At 52.9% G+C, this 19718-nt stretch overlaps 1 protein-coding gene across 1 annotated transcript in view; it reads left to right on the plus strand.

The window, feature by feature from the left end:
* NR2C2 (nuclear receptor subfamily 2 group C member 2) overlaps window positions 1-19718 on the plus strand; it is a 37674-nt gene that overhangs the window by 11262 nt on the left and 6694 nt on the right. Inside the window, exons 6-8 of the mRNA XM_075321568.1 lie at window positions 505-652; window positions 17274-17367; window positions 17446-17579. Of these exons, the coding sequence (XP_075177683.1) occupies window positions 505-652; window positions 17274-17367; window positions 17446-17579 (376 nt within the window). The remainder of the gene's footprint in view (window positions 1-504; window positions 653-17273; window positions 17368-17445; window positions 17580-19718) is intronic.

A 19718-nucleotide genomic window follows, 5' to 3' on the forward strand; every position in this document is an offset into this window, starting at 1 on the left:
TGAGTGCAGCTCTGGAGTATAATACAGGATGTAACCTAGGATCAGTACAGGATAAGTAATGTAATGTATGTACACAGTGACTGCACCAGCAGAATAGTGAGTGCAGCTCTGGAGTATAATACAGAATGTAACTCAGGATCAGTACAGGATAAGTAATGTAATGTATGTACACAGTGACTGCACCAGCAGAATAGTGAGTGCAGCTCTGGAGTATAATACAGGACGTAACTCAGGATCAGTGCAGGATCAGTACAGGATTAGTAATGTAATGTATGTACACAGTGACTGCACCAGCAGAATAGTGAGTGCAGCTCTGGAGTATAATACAGGATGTAACTGAGGATAAGTACAGGATCAGTAATGTAATGTATGTACACACTGACTGTATCAACAGAATAGTGAGTGCAGCTCTGCAGTATAATACAGGTGGTAACTCTGGCATCTGTACTGTGTATAAGTCCATGTACCTGTGTCATCTGCTGTTTTTGTGCTTCTTTATCTCAGCGGTGCAAAGTGAGAGGAAACCCTTTGACATCCAGCGGGAAAAACCCTCAAACTGTGCAGCCTCAACAGAGAAGATCTACATCCGGAAGGACCTGCGGAGCCCGCTCATAGCGACACCCACATTTGTGACTGACAAAGAAGGAGGGAGGTGAGCGGCTCAGTGCCCGGCGTCCTATTCACTGCTAAGTTCTCCGACTGTCCTGGTCGTATTCAGTATCTAAAATCCAATCTTGTAATGAACAAACACTGCAGGTCAGAATTGTTGCAATTTTTTGGGCAGCTGTTGTACATACAGTATATTCCCCCTCCTGTAGTGTATATAGGAGGTAGCAGGGTAGTTCCTCATTGGAACTTTCTTTTTTTTCTTTCTTTTTTTCTTTTTGTTTCTTTCTGTTTTTTCTTTTTCTTTTTTTTCTTTCTTTCTTTTTTTCTCTCTTTTTTTCTTTTTCTTTCTTTTTTTCTTTTCTTTTTTTTCTTTCTTTCTTTTTTTCTTTCTTTTCTCTTTTTTTTTTTTTTCTTTTCTTTGTCGCTCCATTGGGAGACCCAGACACTTGGGTGTATAGCTATGCCTCCGGAGGCCACACAAAGTATTACACTAAAAGTGTAAAGCCCCTCCCCTTCTGCCTATACACCCCCCGTGCCTCATGGGCTCCTCAGTTTTTATGCTTTGTGCGAAGGAGGCTGACATCCACGCATAAGCTCCACAGCTTAGTCAGCAGCAGCTGCTGACTAGGTCGGATGGAAGAAAAGAGGGCCCATAACAGGGCCCCCAGCATGCTCCCTTCTCACCCCACTTTGTCGGCGGTGTTGTTAAGGTTGAGGTACCCATTGCGGGTACGGAGGCTGGAGCCCACATGCTGCTTTCCTTCCCCATCCCTTAATGGGCTCTGGGTGAAGTGGGATCTGGATCGGTCTCTAGGCACTGGGACCGTGCTCCCTCCGCAGCCCCTGGGAATCTGCTGGATAGGAGCTGGGTATCGTCAGGGACAAGGCCCTGCTACTATGAGGTACTCTGTGTCCCCGTGGGGACCGCACATGGAGCGCTTGTGCCATACACATTGCAGCACTGCTGGGTGTGTTAGTGCGCCGGGGACTACCGCGCTGGCCGCGCTTATATGCCGGCCGCGCTTATAACTTTAGTCCCCGGCTTCTGCGGCCTAGTGTCGTATATTCCCGCCCACAGGCCTGCCAGTCGGGAAGGGCGGGACGCTGCACAGATCGTCAGCGCTGAGGGCTGGAGCATACATTAGTATCCTCCTCCCCCCTCACTCTGTACTCTGGGGTACTAGATTCCCGCACTTTTCTTGGGCACGCCCACGGTCCCCTCCTCCCCACAGAACGCCGGCAGCCATTCCTGTCAGCGATTCAGACGCTGGAGAGGAGAGACAACACAGGGAGACCCAGGCAGGGAATCTGGTGATCACACAAACCGCTCTGAGCGGTCGACAAGCAGCACCTGTGGTGCTGGCCCCACTGAGTACCGAAGTGTATATATATATATAGGCTTATAGGCTATACATTTGCACTGTACGGTCGCTCTGTTTATTTTTGGCTATATACCCTCCTGGATTGTTCTCAGAGGAGACAACATGTCATCCGCAAAAAGCAAGGGTGCCAAAGCACAGGCGTACTTTGCAACCTGTACCTCATGTACAGCTGTACTACCGGCAGGTTCCACTGACCCTCATTGTGTGCAATGCTCGGCCCCTGTGGCACTTACTCAGCCGGAGCCGCTGCCACTGGTGGCCCAGGTAGAACCACCTGCTACCACTGTCCAGGTGACAGGGACGGAGTTTGCAGCCTTTGCTGACAAACTGTCTGAGAGTATGGATAAATGGTCTGCTAAAATACTGGAAGCATTGCAGTCCAGACCGGTGATTCAGGCCCCGGGCACTGTCCAATCCTTGACCCCTGGTCCCCCTCAATTGGAACAGCAAAGTACCCCTGGGGTAACCCATAGGTCCCAGAGTGAGGTCTATGACACGGACCGCAGTCCCAGGCCGCCCAAGCGGGGTCGCTGGGAAATTCCCTCCACTTCATCACACTGTTCAGGGTCCCAGCAGGGGGACTCTCTGGAGGATGAAGCGGAGGTATCAGATCAGGATTCTGATCCTGAAGCCGCTCTCAACCTAGATGCACCTGATGGTGACGCCATAGTGAATGACCTTATAGCGACCATCAATCAGGTGTTGGATATTTCTTTTTCGCTCCTAATTGGGAGACCCAGACAGTGGGTGTATAGCTACTGCCCTCTGGAGGCCGCACAAAGAACTACACTTAAAAGTGTAAGGCCCCTCCCCTTCTGGCTATACACCCTCCCGTAGGAGTACAGATTCCTCAGTTTTAGCTTTGTGCGCAAGGAGGTCAGACACGCACGCATAGCTCCATTGTTTTTAGTCAGCAGCAGCTGCTGACTATGTCGGATGGAAGAAAAGAGGGCCCATACAGGGCTCCCAGCATGCTCCCTTCTCACCCCACTGTATGTCGGAGGTGTTTGTAAGGTTGAGGTACCCATTGCGGGTACGGCGGCAGGAGCCCACATGCTGATTCCTTCCCCATCCCTTTTTACAGGGCTCTGGGTGAAGTGGGATTTACTGGTCTCCAGGCACTGAGACCGTGCTCCATCTACAGCCCCTGGAGAAGATGCTGGATGGAGCGGAGTACATCAGGGACATGGCCCTGCTTCCTCAAGGTACTCTGTGTCCCCGTGCATTTGGCGCTCACACCGCAGCATGCTGGGTGTTGTAGTGCGCCGGGGGACATCAGCGCTACGGCGCTTGTGCCATGGCCTCATTCAGCTTCGCTGAAGCAGGCACACTTCTAGGAATCGGTCGCGCCGGCCGCTGGGACTGCGGCGCGGCTGGCACTTGTGGTGCGCCGGGGACTTCAGCGCGGCCCGCGCTTTTACGGCGGCCGCGCTGATAACTCGAGTCCCCGGCTTTTGCGGCCTGCTTCCGTTCGTTCCCGCCCCCGGACCTGCCAGTCAGGAGAGGGGCGGGACGCTGGCCACGTCTAGGAATCGGTCATGCCGGCCGCTGGGACTGCGGCGCGGCTGGCACTTGTGGTGCGCCGGGGACTTCAGCGCGGCCCGCGCTTTTACGGCGGCCGCGCTGATAACTCGAGTCCCCGGCTTTTGCGGCCTGCTTCCGTTCGTTCCCGCCCCCAGACCTGCCAGTCAGGAGAGGGGTGGGACGCTGGCCAGTGCATCAGCGCTGAGGGCTGGAGTCGTTTTTACATACTCCAGCCCTCACAATCGGCACAGAGGGGACACTGTTTCCCGCACTTTTGTTTGGGAACTCCCACGGACCGCCCCTCTCCACAGACGCCGGCAGCCATTCCTGCTGACACGCTGAGCTGCAGAGGGGAGCCGGGGAGACCCAGACAAGGAATCTGCAGCCTCTTACCCGCTATTCAGCGGGCGGTAAGCAGCCCTCAGGGCTCACCCCCTCTTGTGCCAGTAGTATTCTTAGTATTTTGTTTCTACAAATACTTTGTATTGCATAGCGCTGGTCGCCCTTTGGCTATAGACTCTCTCACATTGCAGAGAGCCAGCAGCATGTCGTCCGTAAAACGCAAGGGTGCCAAGGCACAGACATTATATGCTTCCTGCACCGCATGTGGGACTTTTCTACCGGCAGGCTCCACGGACCCCCATTGTGTGCAGTGCTCGGCCCCTGCGGCGCTTGCACAGTCGGGACCTCTGCTGGACGTGACCCAGGGTGTACCACCTGTGAATGCTGTCCAGGTGACAGGAACTGAGTTTGCAGCTTTTGCTGACAGAATGTCTCTCACTATGTCACAAATTCTTGACACATTGCGAGCTAGGCCTGTACTTCAGGCCACGGACACTGTGTAATCATTGCCCCCTGGTCCCCCTCAGCTCCAAGCTCCGGGACGGGCATATACACCTCAGGGTGAAGACTCTGACTCGGACGATGGCCCCGGGCAGCCTAAGCGGGCTCGCTATGACGGGCCTTCACATTCATCTCAATGGTCAGGATCCCAGCGAGATGAATCTATGGGTGATGAGGCGGACGTAACTGATCAGGATTCTGATCCTGGGACCGCTCTCAATCTAGATACACCAGATGGTGACGCCATAGTTAATGATCTTATATTTAACATCAATAAGATGTTAAATATTTCCCCACCAGCTCCTCTTGTGGAGGAGTCAGCTTCGCAGCACGAGAGAATCCATTTCAGATACCCTAAGCGTACTTTAAGCACTTTTCTGGACCACGCTGACTTTAGAGACGCAATCCAGAAACCCCACGCTTATCCTGAAAGGCGTTTTCCTAAACGGCTTAAAGATACACGCTATCCTTTTCCCCCTGAGGTGGTCAAGGGTTGGACCCAGTGTCCAAAAGTGGATCCTCCAATTTCCAGGCTTGCAGCTAGATCCTTGGTTGCAGTTGAAGATGGAGCGGCACTTAAAGATGCCACTGACAGGCAGATGGAGCTCTGGCTGAAATCCATCTATGAAGCGATTGGAGCGTCATTAGCGCCTTCTTTTGCAGCCGTATGGGCACTCCAAGCTATCTCAGCCGGGCTTGCGCGAGTTGACTCCGTCACACGTGCATTTGCCCCGCAGGTAGCACCATTGACCTCGCAAATGGCGGCATTCGCGTCGTACGCGATTAATGCTGTTCTTGACGCTACAAGCCGCACGGCAGTGGCGTCAGCCAACTCCGTTGTTTTGCGTAGGGCCCTGTGGTTGAGACATTGGAAAGCAGATTCTCATTCCAAGAAGTGCTTAACCAATTTGCCTTTTTCTCGTGACCGATTGTTTGGAGAGCGTTTGGATGAAATCATCAAACACTCCAAGGGTAAGGACTCATCCTTACCGCAACACAGACAAAACAGACCCCAACAGAGGAAGGGTCAGTCTGGTTATCGGTCCTTTCGAGGACCGGGCAGGTCCCAATTCGCCTCGTCAAAAAAGACTCAAAAAGACCAGAGACGCTCAGATTCTTGGAGGTCTCAGTCACGCCCAAAAAGGACAGCCGGAGGAACCGTTGCCAAGACGGCGTCCTCCTGACTTGCGGTCTCCGATTCCCACACCCGCGGTCGGTGGGAGGCTTTCCCACTTTGGCGACATCTGGCTGTCACACGTCAAAGACCGTTGGGTGAGGGATATTCTGTCTCACGGGTACAGGATAGAGTTCAGTTCTCGTCCGCCAACTCGTTTCTTCAGAACTTCTCCACCACCAGACCGAGCCGATGCTCTGTTGCAGGCGGTGGCCGCTCTAAAGGCGGAAGGAGTGGTGACCTCCGTCCCTCTTCAGGAACAAGGTCACGGTTTTTACTCCAATCTGTTTGTGGTCCCAAAAAAGGACGGATCGTATCGGCCCGTCCTGGATCTAAAGTTGCTCAACAGACACGTAAAAGTCAGGAGGTTCCGGATGGAATCCCTACGCTCCGTCATAGCCTCAATGTCTCAAGGAGATTTTCTAGCATCAATAGATATCAAAGATGCGTATCTCCACGTGCCGATCGCACCAGAGCATCAGCGTTTCCTACGCTTCGTCATACACGACGAACACCTGCAGTTCGTAGCGTTACCTTTCGGTCTGGCAACAGCCCCCCGGGTCTTCACCAAGGTCATGGCAGCAGTAGTAGCTGTTCTGCACTCGCAAGGTCACTCGGTCATCCCGTATCTAGACGACCTGCTTATAAAGGCACCCTCTCAAGAGGCATGCCAACACAGTCTGAAGGTGGCACTAGACACTCTCCAGAGTTTCGGGTGGATTATCAACTTTCCAAAGTCTCATCTAACCCCGACCCAATCTCTGACTTATCTTGGCATGGAGTTTCATACTCTCTCAGCGATAGTGAAGCTTCCACTGGACAAGCAGTGCTCGCTACGGACTGGAGTGCAATCTCTCCTTCAGAGCCAGTCGCACTCACTGAGGCGCCTCATGCATTTCCTAGGAAAGATGGTAGCAGCAATGGAGGCAGTCCCGTTCGCGCAGTTTCATCTGCGCCCTCTACAATGGGACATTCTACGCCAATGGGACGGGAAATCGACGTCCCTCGACAGGACTGTCTCCCTCTCTCAGACTGCCAAGGACTCTCTGCGTTGGTGGCTTCTCCCCACCTCATTGTCACAGGGAAAGTCGTTCCTTCCCCCGTCCTGGGCAGTGGTCACGACGGATGCGAGCCTATCAGGGTGGGGAGCGGTGTATCTCCACCACAGGGCTCAGGGGATGTGGACTCTGGAAGAGTCCACCCTGCAGATCAATGTTCTGGAAATCAGAGCAATCTATCTTGCCCTGCGAGCCTTCCAACAATGGCTGGAAGGCAAGCAGATTCGGATTCAGTCGGACAATTCCACGGCGGTGGCGTACATCAACCACCAAGGGGGAACACGCAGTCGCCAAGCTTTTCAAGAAGTCCAACGGATTTTGACGTGGGTGGAAAGCAGAGCGTCCACCATATCCGCAGTTCACATCCCAGGCGTGGAAAACTGGGAAGCAGACTTTCTCAGTCGCCAGGGCATGGACGCAGGAGAATGGTCCCTTCACCCGGACGTGTTTCAGCAGATCTGTTGCCGCTGGGGGACGCCGGACGTCGATCTGATGGCGTCACGGCACAACAACAAGGTCCCAGTTTTCATGGCACGGTCTCACGATCACCGAGCACTGGCGGCAGACGCCTTGGTTCAGGATTGGTCGCAATTCCGACTCCCCTATGTGTTCCCACCTCTAGCATTGTTACCCAGAGTTCTCCGGAAAATCAGGTCCGACTGCCATCGAGCCATACTCGTCGCTCCAGATTGGCCAAGAAGGTCGTGGTACCCGGATCTGTGGCATCTCACGGTAGGCCAACCGTGGACACTACCAGACCGTCCAGATTTGCTGTCTCAAGGGCCGTTTTTCCATCTGAATTCTGCGGCCCTGAACCTGACTGTGTGGCCATTGAGTCCTGGATCCTAGCGGCCTCAGGTTTATCTCATGAAGTTGTTGCCACAATGAGACAGGCTAGAAAACCATCCTCAGCTAAGATCTATCACAGAACGTGGAAGATATTCTTAGCGTGGTGCTTGGCTCAAGGGTTTTCTCCCTGGCCATTTGCATTGCCAATTTTTCTTTCCTTCCTGCAGTCTGGGTTGGAAAAAGGTTTGTCGCTTAGCTCTCTTAAGGGTCAAGTCTCCGCGCTATCCGTATTCTTTCAGAAGCGCTTGGCACAGCTTTCTAAAGTACGCACGTTTCTCCAAGGAGTTTGTCATATCGTTCCTCCTTACAGACGGCCATTGGAACCCTGGGATCTGAACAAGGTTCTCATTGCTCTCCAGAAGCCGCCTTTCGAGCCTTTGAAAGAGGTTCCCCTTTCTCGGCTTTCACAAAAGGTAGTTTTTCTTGTGGCGGTCACGTCTCTTCGAAGAGTGTCCGAGCTAGCGGCGTTATCTTGCAAATCTCCCTTCCTGGTGTTTCACCAAGACAAGGTAGTACTGCGTCCAATTCCAGAGTTTTCTCCCAAGGTGGTTTCTTCCTTTCATCTCAATCAGGATATCACTTTACCATCTTTGTGTCCGCATCCAGTTCACCAATTTGAAAAGGGTTTACATCTGTTGGACCTGGTGAGAGCACTCAGGATTTACATTTCTCGCACGGCGGCTCTACGCCGTTCTGATGCGCTCTTTGTCCTAGTCGCTGGTCAGCATAAGGGATCGCAAGCTTCCAAATCCACCCTGGCGCGGTGGATCAAGGAACCAATTCTTCACACATACCGTTCTGCTGGGCTTCCGATTCCATCTGGACTGAAGGCCCATTCTACCAGAGCCGTGGGTGCGTCCTGGGCATTGCGGCATCAGGCTACGGCTCAGCAAGTGTGCCAAGCGGCTACCTGGTCGAGTCTGCACACGTTTACCAAACACTATCAAGTGCATACCTACGCTTCGGCAGATGCCAGCCTAGGTAGACAGGTCCTTCAGGCGGCGGTGGCCCACCTGTAGGAAGAGGCTGTCTGACAGCCCGTTCATGTGGTATCTTTTTACCCACCCAGGGACTGCTTTTGGACGTCCCACTGTCTGGGTCTCCCAATTAGGAGCGAAAAAGAAGAAGGGAATTTTGTTTACTTACCGTAAATTCCTTTTCTTCTAGCTCCAATTGGGAGACCCAGCACCCGCCCTATTTGTTCTTAGGGTTTCGTTTTTCGGGTGCACATGTTGTTCAGGTTGTTTCTTAAGTTCTCCGATCGTGTTATCGGATTGAATTTGTTTTTGAAACTGTTATTGGCTTTCCTCCTTCTTGCTTTGGTACTAAAACTGAGGAATCTGTACTCCTACGGGAGGGTGTATAGCCAGAAGGGGAGGGGCCTTACACTTTTAAGTGTAGTTCTTTGTGCGGCCTCCAGAGGGCAGTAGCTATACACCCACTGTCTGGGTCTCCCAATTGGAGCTAGAAGAAAAGGAATTTACGGTAAGTAAACAAAATTCCCTTCTTCTCCTCCAGCTCCTCCAATTGAAGAGTCTGCTTCTCAGGAGAAATTCCGTTTCAGGTCTCCCAAGCGTACATTAAATATGTTTCTGGATCACTCTGACTTCAGAGAGGCAATCCAGAAAAACCGAGACTGTCCAGACAAGCGTTTTTCCAAGCGCCTTAAGGACACACGTTATCCCTTCCCCCCCGAGGTTGTCAAGGGCTGGACCCAGTGTCCTAAGGTGGATCCTCCAATCTCCAGACTGGCGGCTAGATCCATAGTTGCAGTGGAAGATGGGGCTTCACTCAAAGATGCCACTGACAGACAGATGGAACTATGGTTGAAATCCATCTATGAAGCTATCGGCGCGTCTTTTGCTCCAGCATTTGCAGCCGTATGGGCGCTGCAAGCTATCTCAGCTTGTCAGGCGCAGATTAATGCAGTAACACGTACATCTGCCCCGCAAGTGGTGTCCTTAACCACTCAGGCGTCGGCGTTTGCGTCCTACGCCATTAATGCTATCCTGGACTCGGTGAGCCGTACGGCGGTGGCATCCGCCAATTCGGTGGTACTCCGCAGGGCCATGTGGCTACGTGAATGGAAGGCAGACTCTGCTTCCAAAAAGTTCTTAATCGGTTTGCCATTGTCTGGCGACCGCTTGTTTGGTGAGCGATTGGATGAAATCATTAAACAATCCAAGGGAAAGGATTCATCCTTACCCCAGTCCAAACCAAACAGACCTCAACCACGGAAGGTACAATCGAGGTTTCGGTCCTTTCGGGGCGCGGGCAGGTCTCAATTTTCCTCGTCCAAAAGGCCTCAGAAAGATCAGAGGAACTCCGATTCATGGCGGTCTAAGTCACGTCCTAAAAAGACCGCCGGAGGAACCGCTCCCAAAGCAGCCTCCTCATGACTCTCGGCCTCCTCAAACCGCATCCTCGGTCGGTGGCAGGCTCTCCCGCTTTTGCGACACCTGGCTGCCACAAGTAAAAGACCGATGGGTAAGAGACATTCTATCTCAAGGATACAGGATAGAGTTCAGCTCTCGTCCTCCGATGCGTTTCTTCAGAACATCTCCGCCCCCCGACAGAGCCGAGGCTCTTCTGCAGGCGGTGTGCACTCTGAAGGCGGAAGGAGTGGTGATCCCTGTTCCTCTTCAGCAACGGGGTCACGGTTTTTACTCCAACTTGTTCGTGGTGCCAAAAAAGGACGGATCCTTCTGTCCCGTTCTGGACCTAAAACTGCTTAACAAGCATGTGAGAACCAGGCGGTTCCGGATGGAATCGCTCCGCTCCGTCATCGCCTCAATGTCCCAAGGAGATTTCCTAGCATCAATCGACATCAAAGATGCTTATCTCCACGTACCGGTTGCACCAGAGCATCAGCGCTTCCTGCGTTTCGCCATAGGGGACGAACACCTTCAGTTCGTGGCACTGCCTTTTGGCCTGGCGACAGCCCCACGGGTCTTCACCAAGGTCATGGCAACAGTGGTGGCAATCCTACATTCTCAGGGACACTCGGTGATCCCTTACTTAGACGATCTACTTGTCAAGGCACCCTCTCAAGTGGCATGCCAACACAGCCTGAACATTGCTCTGGACACCCTCCAGAGTTTCGGGTGGATCATCAATTTTCCAAAGTCAAATCTGACACCGGCCCAATCACTGACATATCTTGGCATGGAGTTTCATACTCTCTCAGCGATAGTGAAGCTTCCGCTGGACAAGCAGCGTTCACTACAGACAGGGGTGCAATCTCTCCTTCAAGGTCAGTCACACCCCCTGAGGCGCCTCATGCACTTCCTAGGGAAGATGGTAGCAGCAATGGAGGCAGTTCCTTTTGCGCAGTTTCATCTGCGCCCACTTCAATGGGACATTCTCCGCAAATGGGACAGGAAGTCGACGTCCCTCGACAGGAACGTCTCCCTTTCTCGGGCAGCCAAAGCTTCCCTTCAGTGGTGGCTTCTTCCTACTTCTCTGTCGAAGGGGAAATCCTTCCTGCCCCCATCCTGGGCGGTGGTCACGACGGACGCGAGCCTGTCAGGGTGGGGAGCGGTCTTTCTCCACCACAGGGCTCAGGGGACTTGGACTCAGACAGAGTCCTCCCTTCAGATCAATGTTCTGGAGATAAGGGCAGTGTATCTTGCCCTAAAGGCGTTCCAGCCGTGGCTGGAAGGCAAACAGATCCGAATTCAGTCGGACAACTCCACAGCGGTGGCATACATCAACCACCAAGGCGGGACACGCAGTCGGCAAGCCTTCCAGGAAGTCCGGCGGATTCTGCTGTGGGTGGAAGCCACAGCCTCCACCATATCCGCAGTTCACATCCCGGGCATAGAAAACTGGGAAGCAGATTTTCTCAGTCGCCAGGGCATGGACGCAGGGGAATGGTCCCTTCACCCGGACGTGTTTCAGGAGATCTGTTGCCGCTGGGGCATGCCGGACGTCGACCTAATGGCGTCCCGGCACAACAACAAGGTCCCGACATTCATGGCACGGTCTCAAGATCACAGAGCTCTGGCGGCAGACGCCTTAGTTCAGGATTGGTCGCAGTTTCAACTCCCTTATGTGTTTCCTCCTCTGGCACTGTTGCCCAGAGTGTTACGCAAGATCAGGTCCGACTGCCGCCGCGCCATCCTCGTCGCTCCAGACTGGCCGAGGAGGTCGTGGTACCCGGATCTGTGGCATCTCACGGTGGGCCAACCGTGGGCACTGCCAGACCGACCAGACTTGCTGTCTCAAGGGCCGTTTTTCCATCTGAATTCTGCGGCCCTCAACCTGACTGTGTGGCCATTGAGTCCTGGATCCTAGCGTCTTCAGGATTATCTCAAGAGGTCATTGCCACTATGAGACAGGCTAGGAAACCAACGTCCGCCAAGATCTACCACAGGACGTGGAAAATATTCCTGTCGTGGTGCTCTGCTCAGGGTTTTTCTCCCTGGCCATTTACCTTGCCCACTTTTCTGTCCTTCCTTCAATCCGGATTGGAAAAGGGTTTGTCGCTCGGCTCCCTTAAGGGACAAGTCTCTGCGCTCTCTGTGTTTTTTCAGAAGCGCCTAGCCAGACTTCCACAGGTACGCACGTTCCTGCAGGGGGTTTGTCACATCGTCCCTCCTTACAAGCGTCCGTTAGAACCATGGGATCTGAACAGGGTGCTGATGGTTCTTCAGAAACCACCGTTCGAGCCAATGAGGGATATTTCTCTCTCACGCCTTTCGCAGAAAGTGGTTTTCCTAGTAGCAGTCACTTCACTTCGGAGAGTGTCTGAGCTAGCAGCGTTGTCGTGCCAAGCCCCTTTCCTGGTGTTTCACCAGGACAAGGTGGTTCTGCGTCCGGTGCCGGAATTTCTCCCTAAGGTGGTATCCCCCTTTCATCTCAATCAGGATATCTCCTTACCTTCTTTTTGTCCACATCCAGTTCACCAATGTGAAAAGGATTTGCACTTGTTAGATCTGGTGAGAGCACTCAGATTCTACATTTCTCGTACGGCGCCTCTGCGCCGCTCGGATGCACTCTTTGTCCTTGTCGCTGGCCAGCGTAAAGGGACACAAGCTTCCAAATCAACCCTGGCTCGGTGGATCAAGGAACCAATTCTCGAAGCTTATCGTTCCTCGGGGCTTCCGGTTCCCTCAGGGCTGAAGGCCCATTCTACCAGGGCCGTGGGAGCGTCCTGGGCCTTGCGGCACCAGGCTACGGCTCAGGAGGTGTGTCAGGCGGCTACCTGGTCGAGCCTGCACACTTTCACGAAACACTATCAGGTGCATACCTATGCTTCGGCAGATGCCAGCCTAGGTAGGCGAGTCCTTCAGGCGGCGGTTGCCCACCTGTAGGACGGAGCCGTTACGGCTCTATTATGAGGTATTATTTACCCACCCAGGGACTGCTTTTGGACGTCCCAAGTGTCTGGGTCTCCCAATGGAGCGACAAAGAAGAAGGGAATTTTGTTTACTTACCGTAAATTCCTTTTCTTCTAGCTCCAATTGGGAGACCCAGCACCCGCCCCTGTTTTTTGTGTACACATGTTGTTCATGTTGAATGGTTTCAGTTCTCCGATATTCCTTCGGATTGAAGTTACTTTAAACCAATTTATAATTTTCTTTGTCGCTCCTTATTGGGAGACCCAGACAATTGGGTGTATAGGCTATGCCTCCGGAGGCCGCACAAAGTATTACACTAAAAGTGTAAAGCCCCTCCCCTTCTGCCTATACACCTCCCGTGCTTCCACGGGCTCCTCAGTTTTTTGCTGCGAGCCGTACGGCGGTTGCAGCCGCCAATTCGGTGGCAATACGCAGGGCCTTGTGGATGGAAGGCAGATTCGGCTTCCAAAAAGTGCTTAACGGGTTTGCCATTTTCTGGCGACCGTTTGTTTGGTGAGAGATTGGATGAAATCATCAAACAATCCAAGGGAAAGGAAACATCCTTACCCCAGGCCAAACCGAAAACACCCCAACAGAGGAGAGGACAGTCGAGGTTTCGGTCCTTTCGAGGGGCGGGCAGGTCCCAATTCTCCTCGTCCAAAAGGCCTCAGAAGGATCAGAGGAACTCCGACGCATGGCGGTCTAAATCACGCCCTAAAAAGACCGCCGGAGGTGCCGCTTCCAAGGCGGCTTCCTCATGAAGGATAGAGTTCAGCTCTCGTCCTCCGACTCGATTCTTCAGAACATCGCCGCCTCCCGAGCGAGCCGAGGCTCTTCTGCAGGCGGTGGGCATTCTGAAAGCAGAAGGAGTGGTGGTCCCGGTTCCTCTTCAGCAACAGGGTCACGGTTTCTACTCCAACCTGTTTGTGGTTCCAAAGAAGGACGGGTCCTTCCGTCCTGTTTTGGACCTAAAACTGCTCAACAAACACGTAATGCCCAGGCGGTTCCGGACGGAATCTCTCCGCTACGTCATCGCCTCAATGTCCCAAGGAGATTTCCTCGCATCGATCGATATCAAGGATGCTTATCTCCACGTACCGATTGCTCCAGAGCATCAGCGCTTCCTGCGCTTCGCCATAGGAGACGAACACCTTCAGTTCGCGGCACTGCCGTTCGGCCTGGCGACAGCCCCAAGGGTTTTCACCAAGGTCATGGCTACAGTAGTTGCGGTCCTCCACTCTCAGGGTCACTCGGTGATACCTTACTTAGACGATCTGCTGGTCAAGGCACCCTCTCAAGAGGCATGCCAACACAGCCTCAACGTTACTCTGGACATTCTCCAGAGTTTCGGGTGGATCATCAATTTTCCAAGGTCAAATCTGACACCGGTCCAATCGCTGACATATCTTGGCATGGAGTTTCATAGTCTTCCAGCGATAGTGAAGCTTCCGCTGGACAAACAGCGTTCACTACAGACAGGGGTGCAATCTCTCCTTCAAGGTCGGTCACACCCCTTGAGGCGCCTCATGCACTTCCTGGGGAAGATGGTGGCAGCAATGGAGGCAGTTCCGTTCGCGCAGTTTCATCTGCGTCCTCTTCAATGGGACATCCTACGCAAATGGGACAGGATGCCGACGTCCCTAGACAGGAACGTCTCCCTCTCTCAGGCAACCAAGGCTTCCCTTCGGTGGTGGCTTCTTCCCACCTCATTATCGAGGGGGAAATCCTTCCTACCCCCATCCTGGGCGGTGGTCACGACGGACGCGAGTCTGTCAGAGTGGGGAGCAGTCTTTCTCCACCACAGGGCTCAGGGTTCGTGGACTCAGCAAGAGTCCTCACTTCAGATCAATGTTCTGGAGATCAGGGCAGTGTATCTTGCCCTGAAAGCGTTCCAGCCGTGGCTGGAAGGCAAGCAGATCCGAATTCAGTCGGACAACTCCACAGCGGTGGCTTACATCAACCACCAAGGTGGAACACGCAGTCGGCAAGCCTTCCAGGAAGTCCGGCGGATTTTGATGTGGGTGGAAGCCACGGCCTCCACCATCTCCGCAGTTCACATCCCGGGCGTGGAAAACTGGGAAGCAGATTTTCTCAGTCGCCAGGGCATGGACGCAGGGGAATGGTCCCTTCACCCGGACGTGTTTCAGGAGATCTGTTGCCGCTGGGGGATGCCGGACGTCGACCTAATGGCGTCACGGCACAACAACAAGGTCCCAACATTCATGGCTCGATCTCAAGATCACAGAGCTCTGGCGGCAGACGCCTTAGTTCAGGATTGGTCGCAGTTTCAGCTTCCTTATGTGTTTCCTCCTCTGGCACTGTTGCCCAGAGTGTTACGCAAGATCAGGGCCGACTGCCGCCGCGCCATCCTCGTCGCTACAGACTGGCCGAGGAGGTCGTGGTACCCGGATCTGTGGCATCTCACGGTCGGCCAACCGTGGGCACTACCAGACCGAACAGACTTGCTGTCTCAAGGGCCGTTTTTCCATTTGAATTCTGTGGCCCTCAACCTGACTGTGTGGCCATTGAGTCCTGAATCCTAGCGTCTTCAGGATTGTCTCAAGAGGTCATTGCCACTATGAGACAGGCTAGGAAACCAACGTCCGCCAAGATCTACCACAGGACGTGGAAAATATGCCTGTCGTGGTGCTCTGCTCAGGGTTTTTCTCCTTGGCCATTTGCCTTGCCCACTTTTCTGTCCTTTCTTCAATCCGGATTGGAAAAGGGTTTGTCGCTCGGCTCCCTTAAGGGACAAGTCTCTGCGCTCTCTGTGTTTTTCCAGAAGCGCCTGGCCAGACTCCCACAGGTACGCACGTTCCTGCAGGGGGTTTGTCACATCGTCCCTCCTTACAAACGTCCGTTGGAACCCTGGGATCTGAACAGGGTGCTGATGTTTCTTCAGAAACCACCGTTCGAGCCAATGAGGGATATTTCGCTCGCACGCCTTTCGCAGAAAGTGGTTTTCCTAGTAGCAGTCACTTCACTTCGGAGAGTGTCTGAGCTAGCAGCATTGTCATGCAAAGCCCCTTTCCTGGGTTTCACCAGGACAAGGTGGTGCTGCGTCCGGTTCCGGAATTTCTCCCTAAGGTGGTATCCCCTTTTTATTTCAATCAGGATATCTCCTTACCCTCTTTTTGCCCTCATCCAATTCACCTATGTGAAAAGGATTTGCACTTGTTAGATCTGGGGAGAGCACTCAGGCTCTACATTTCTCGTACGGCGCTCCTGCGCCGCTCGGATGCACTCTTGTCCTTGTCGCTGGCTAGCGTAAAGGGTCACAGGTTTCCAGATCAACCCTGGCTCGGTGGATCAAAGAACCAATTCTCGAAGCTTACCGTTCTGCTGGGCTTCCGGTTCCCTTAGGGCTGAAGGCCCATTCTACCAGAGCCGTGAGTACGTCCTGGGCTTTGAGGCACCAGGCTACGGCTCAGCAGGTGTGTCAGGCGGCTACCTGGACGAGCCTGCACACTTTCACGAAACACTATCAGGTGCATACCTATGCTTCGGCGGATGCCAGCCTAGGTAGGCGAGTCCTTCAGGCGGCGGTTGCCCACCTGTAGGACGGAGCCGTTACGGCTCTATTATGAGGTATTATTTACCCACCCAGGGACTGCTTTTGGACGTCCCAATTGTCTGGGTCTCCCAATAGAGCGACAAAGAAGAAGTGAATTTTGTTTACTTACCGTAAATTCCTTTTCTTCTAGCTCCAATTGGGAGACCCAGCACCCGCCCCTGTTTTTTTGTGTACACATGTTGTTCATGTTGAATGGTTTCAGTTCTCCGATATTCCTTCAGATTGAATTTACTTTAAACCAGTTTATAATTTTTTTTCCTCCTTCTTGCTTTTGCACCAAAACTGAGGAGCCCGTGATCCCACGGGGGGTGTATAGGCAGAAGGGGAGGGGCCTTACACTTTTAGTGTAATACTTTGTGCGGCCTCCGGAGGCATAGCCTATACACCCAATTGTCTGGGTCTCCCAATTGGAGCTAGAAGAAAAGGAATTTACGGTAAGTAAACAAAATTCCCTTCTTTTCCTCCTTCTTGCTTTTGCACCAAAACTGAGGAGCCCGTGAGGCACGGGGGGTGTATAGGCAGAAGGGGAGGGGCTTTACACTTTTAGTGTAATACTTTGTGTGGCCTCCGGAGGCATAGCTATACACCCCAAGTGTCTGGGTCTCCCAATTGGAGCTAGAAGAAAAGGAATTTACGGTAAGTAAACAAAATTCCCTTCTTTTTTCTTTTTTTCTTTCTTTTTTTCTTTCTTTCTTTCTCTTTGTCAGATGCTTTTCCCTTCAGATGATAGAATGATGTAAAAAGAGATGTAAATCATCAGCTCTCGCAGCTCGGCCAAATCAAACATTAACATCCTAGTCCCTTTGCTGTACGGCCCTGATAATCGGAAAGATTAACTGCAAATTGAAGAGACCCAAATAAATCTCACACTCCGTTTGTTTTAGTTTTAATGGTGCATTCTGCTTTATGTCTTTGCAGACAAGCCGGGCTCCTGGACCCGGGGATGCTGGTGAATATCCAGCAGCCGCTGATACGTGATGACGGCACCGTGATCCTGCCTTCAGATGCCAAGGTGAGGTGATAATCCTGCTGGATGACGGGTCACTTACTTTTCCTATAAGTATGAATGAATGTGTCCTACAACCAACAGACAGAGACAAGTCAGAGCGGGCTGGGTACCCTGGCAAACGTCGTATCCTCCCTCGCCAGCCTGACCGACTCATTGAATAACGGGGACACGTCGGATGTCCAACAAGAGGACCAATTCTCCAGTGAGATTACCCGGTGAGTGCTTCTGCATCATCACTGAAGTGAGTACGGTACGGAGGTGACTTCAGTGGAGGGAGAGTGTGCACAGATGACTCCTGATGTAGGACCGTCATGTAACTACCGGGTCCTGAGCCATGTTACATGGGACTTCTTGTTGTATATAAAATAGGCATCAAGAGGCGAGCGGCTCTAATGATGGCAGCTCTGCACATACCTGCTGGGACACGTGCATGACCAATAGGTAATATCACTGGAGCCGCTGTCCCCCTGGTGCGGGTCTGCGTGGCTCTGGAGGACCCTTTTACATACCCATCATAGAGTTGAAGGGAACCTGTCACTAATTTTTTACACTATATAAGCTGCAGCCACCACCACTGGGCTTTTATATACAGCATTCTATCATGCTGTATATAGGAGCCCAGGCCGCTGTGTAGAACATAAAAAACACTTTATAATACTCACCTAGAAGGTCGCTCCGGTGCAAAACGGTCGGATGGGTGGTGCCGTTCTCTGGGACCGGCGCCTCCCCTTTCGGCCATCTTGGTCTTCCTTATTCTGAAGCTGCGGTGCATGATGCGTCTACATTATACACACGCGCCAGCATTGAGGTCCTGCGCAGTGACACGGCTCTCGCAGACAATCGCAGCATGCTGCGATTTTTTTTTCTATTTTTTTTTTTTTTTTGTTCCTCAGTCCGTTTAAGGCATTAGCGATGCCGTTGCGTGTGACACCGATGAGCGATTTTGCATCGTTGCAAAAACGTGCAAAATCGCTCATCGGTGACATGAGGGTCCATTCTCAAAAATCGTTACTGCAGCAGTAACGAGGTTGTTCCTCGTTCCTGCGGCAGCACACATCGCTCCGTGTGACACCGCAGGAATGAGGACGCTCTCCTTACCTGCCTCCCGGCCACAATGCGGAAGAAAGGAGGTGGGCGGGATGTTACGTCCCGCTCAGCTCCGCCCCTCCGCTGCTATTGGGCGGCCGCTCAGTGACGTCGCTGTGACGCCGCACGGACCACGCCCTTAGAAAGGAGGCGGTTCGCCGGTCAGAGCGATGTCGCCAGGCAGGTAAGTATGTGTGATGGGTCTGGGCGATGTTGTACGGCACGGGCAGCGATTTGCCCGTGTCGCGCAACAGATGGGGGCGGGTACCCACACTAGCGATATCGGGACCGATATCGCAGTGTGTAAAGCCCGCTTTAGGCCTCCAACACACATCCATTAAAAACACGCACGTGCCGCGAGGCACGTATTTTTGTTGCGTGTGGTAAGTACGTGGCTCCGGTACGTGCGGTCCACGTGTGTTCTCCGTGTGCTATCCGCAATAGCACACGGAGAACTGGTAATTTGCATACTCACGTGGTCCGCGCTGCTGTCCAGGGTTCTGATCTTCGGCTCCGACCCCGCCCACTCACCGCTGACGCTGCTTCCGGCCGAGCGGAGGGGCGGAGATTAGCGCCTGTGACAGCACGCCCACCTCCATAACACGCTCATAACGAGCGGCGGCCGGCAGCAACATTTTGCAGTGGAAGAATCTGCGGGGCTGGTGGAGGTGAGTATGTGTTTTTTTTAAATTTAATGACAAGTGTTCTCCGGCGTGTGTCACATGGAACCGCATCCACACTACATCCGTGTGGTACGGGCGTGGGCCGTGTGACAGCCGTGCTGCCGGAAAATACGTGGACATGTCAGCGTGAGAAAATCACGGACGCACGTAAGTACGGAACGGACACACGTTCCGTTCCAAAATACGTGTATCCAAACAATAATGAAAACATAGGTCCACGTGTCTCCGTGCCGTACATGAAAAAACTGCGAAACACGTACCGGCGGCACGGATTTGTGTCTTAGGCCTTAAATGGGGCCGAGTGCAATGCAAGATTTTCTCACATTGCACTCGTGCGAGTCATATGCAAGTGTGACTCCGGCCTAACAGATGGTTACCGTACATGTGAACTCAGCCTAAAGAGCATCAGGAAAGAGGGAGAGAGAATTGAGCTTCCGATCAGGGATTATCATTGTTATTGTTACGACCCCCCCCCACCCCTCAGCTGTGAGAAGTCTGAGGTCAATGGAAGACTCAATAGAAATGGGTATGGTCCTATTCACGATCAGCACCAGAAATCTTGAAAGTATTAGGGAATCAAAACAG

This window comes from Anomaloglossus baeobatrachus, chromosome 8 (genome assembly GCF_048569485.1).
Source record: "Anomaloglossus baeobatrachus isolate aAnoBae1 chromosome 8, aAnoBae1.hap1, whole genome shotgun sequence".
In the NCBI taxonomy this organism is placed as follows: Eukaryota; Metazoa; Chordata; class Amphibia; order Anura; family Aromobatidae; genus Anomaloglossus; species Anomaloglossus baeobatrachus.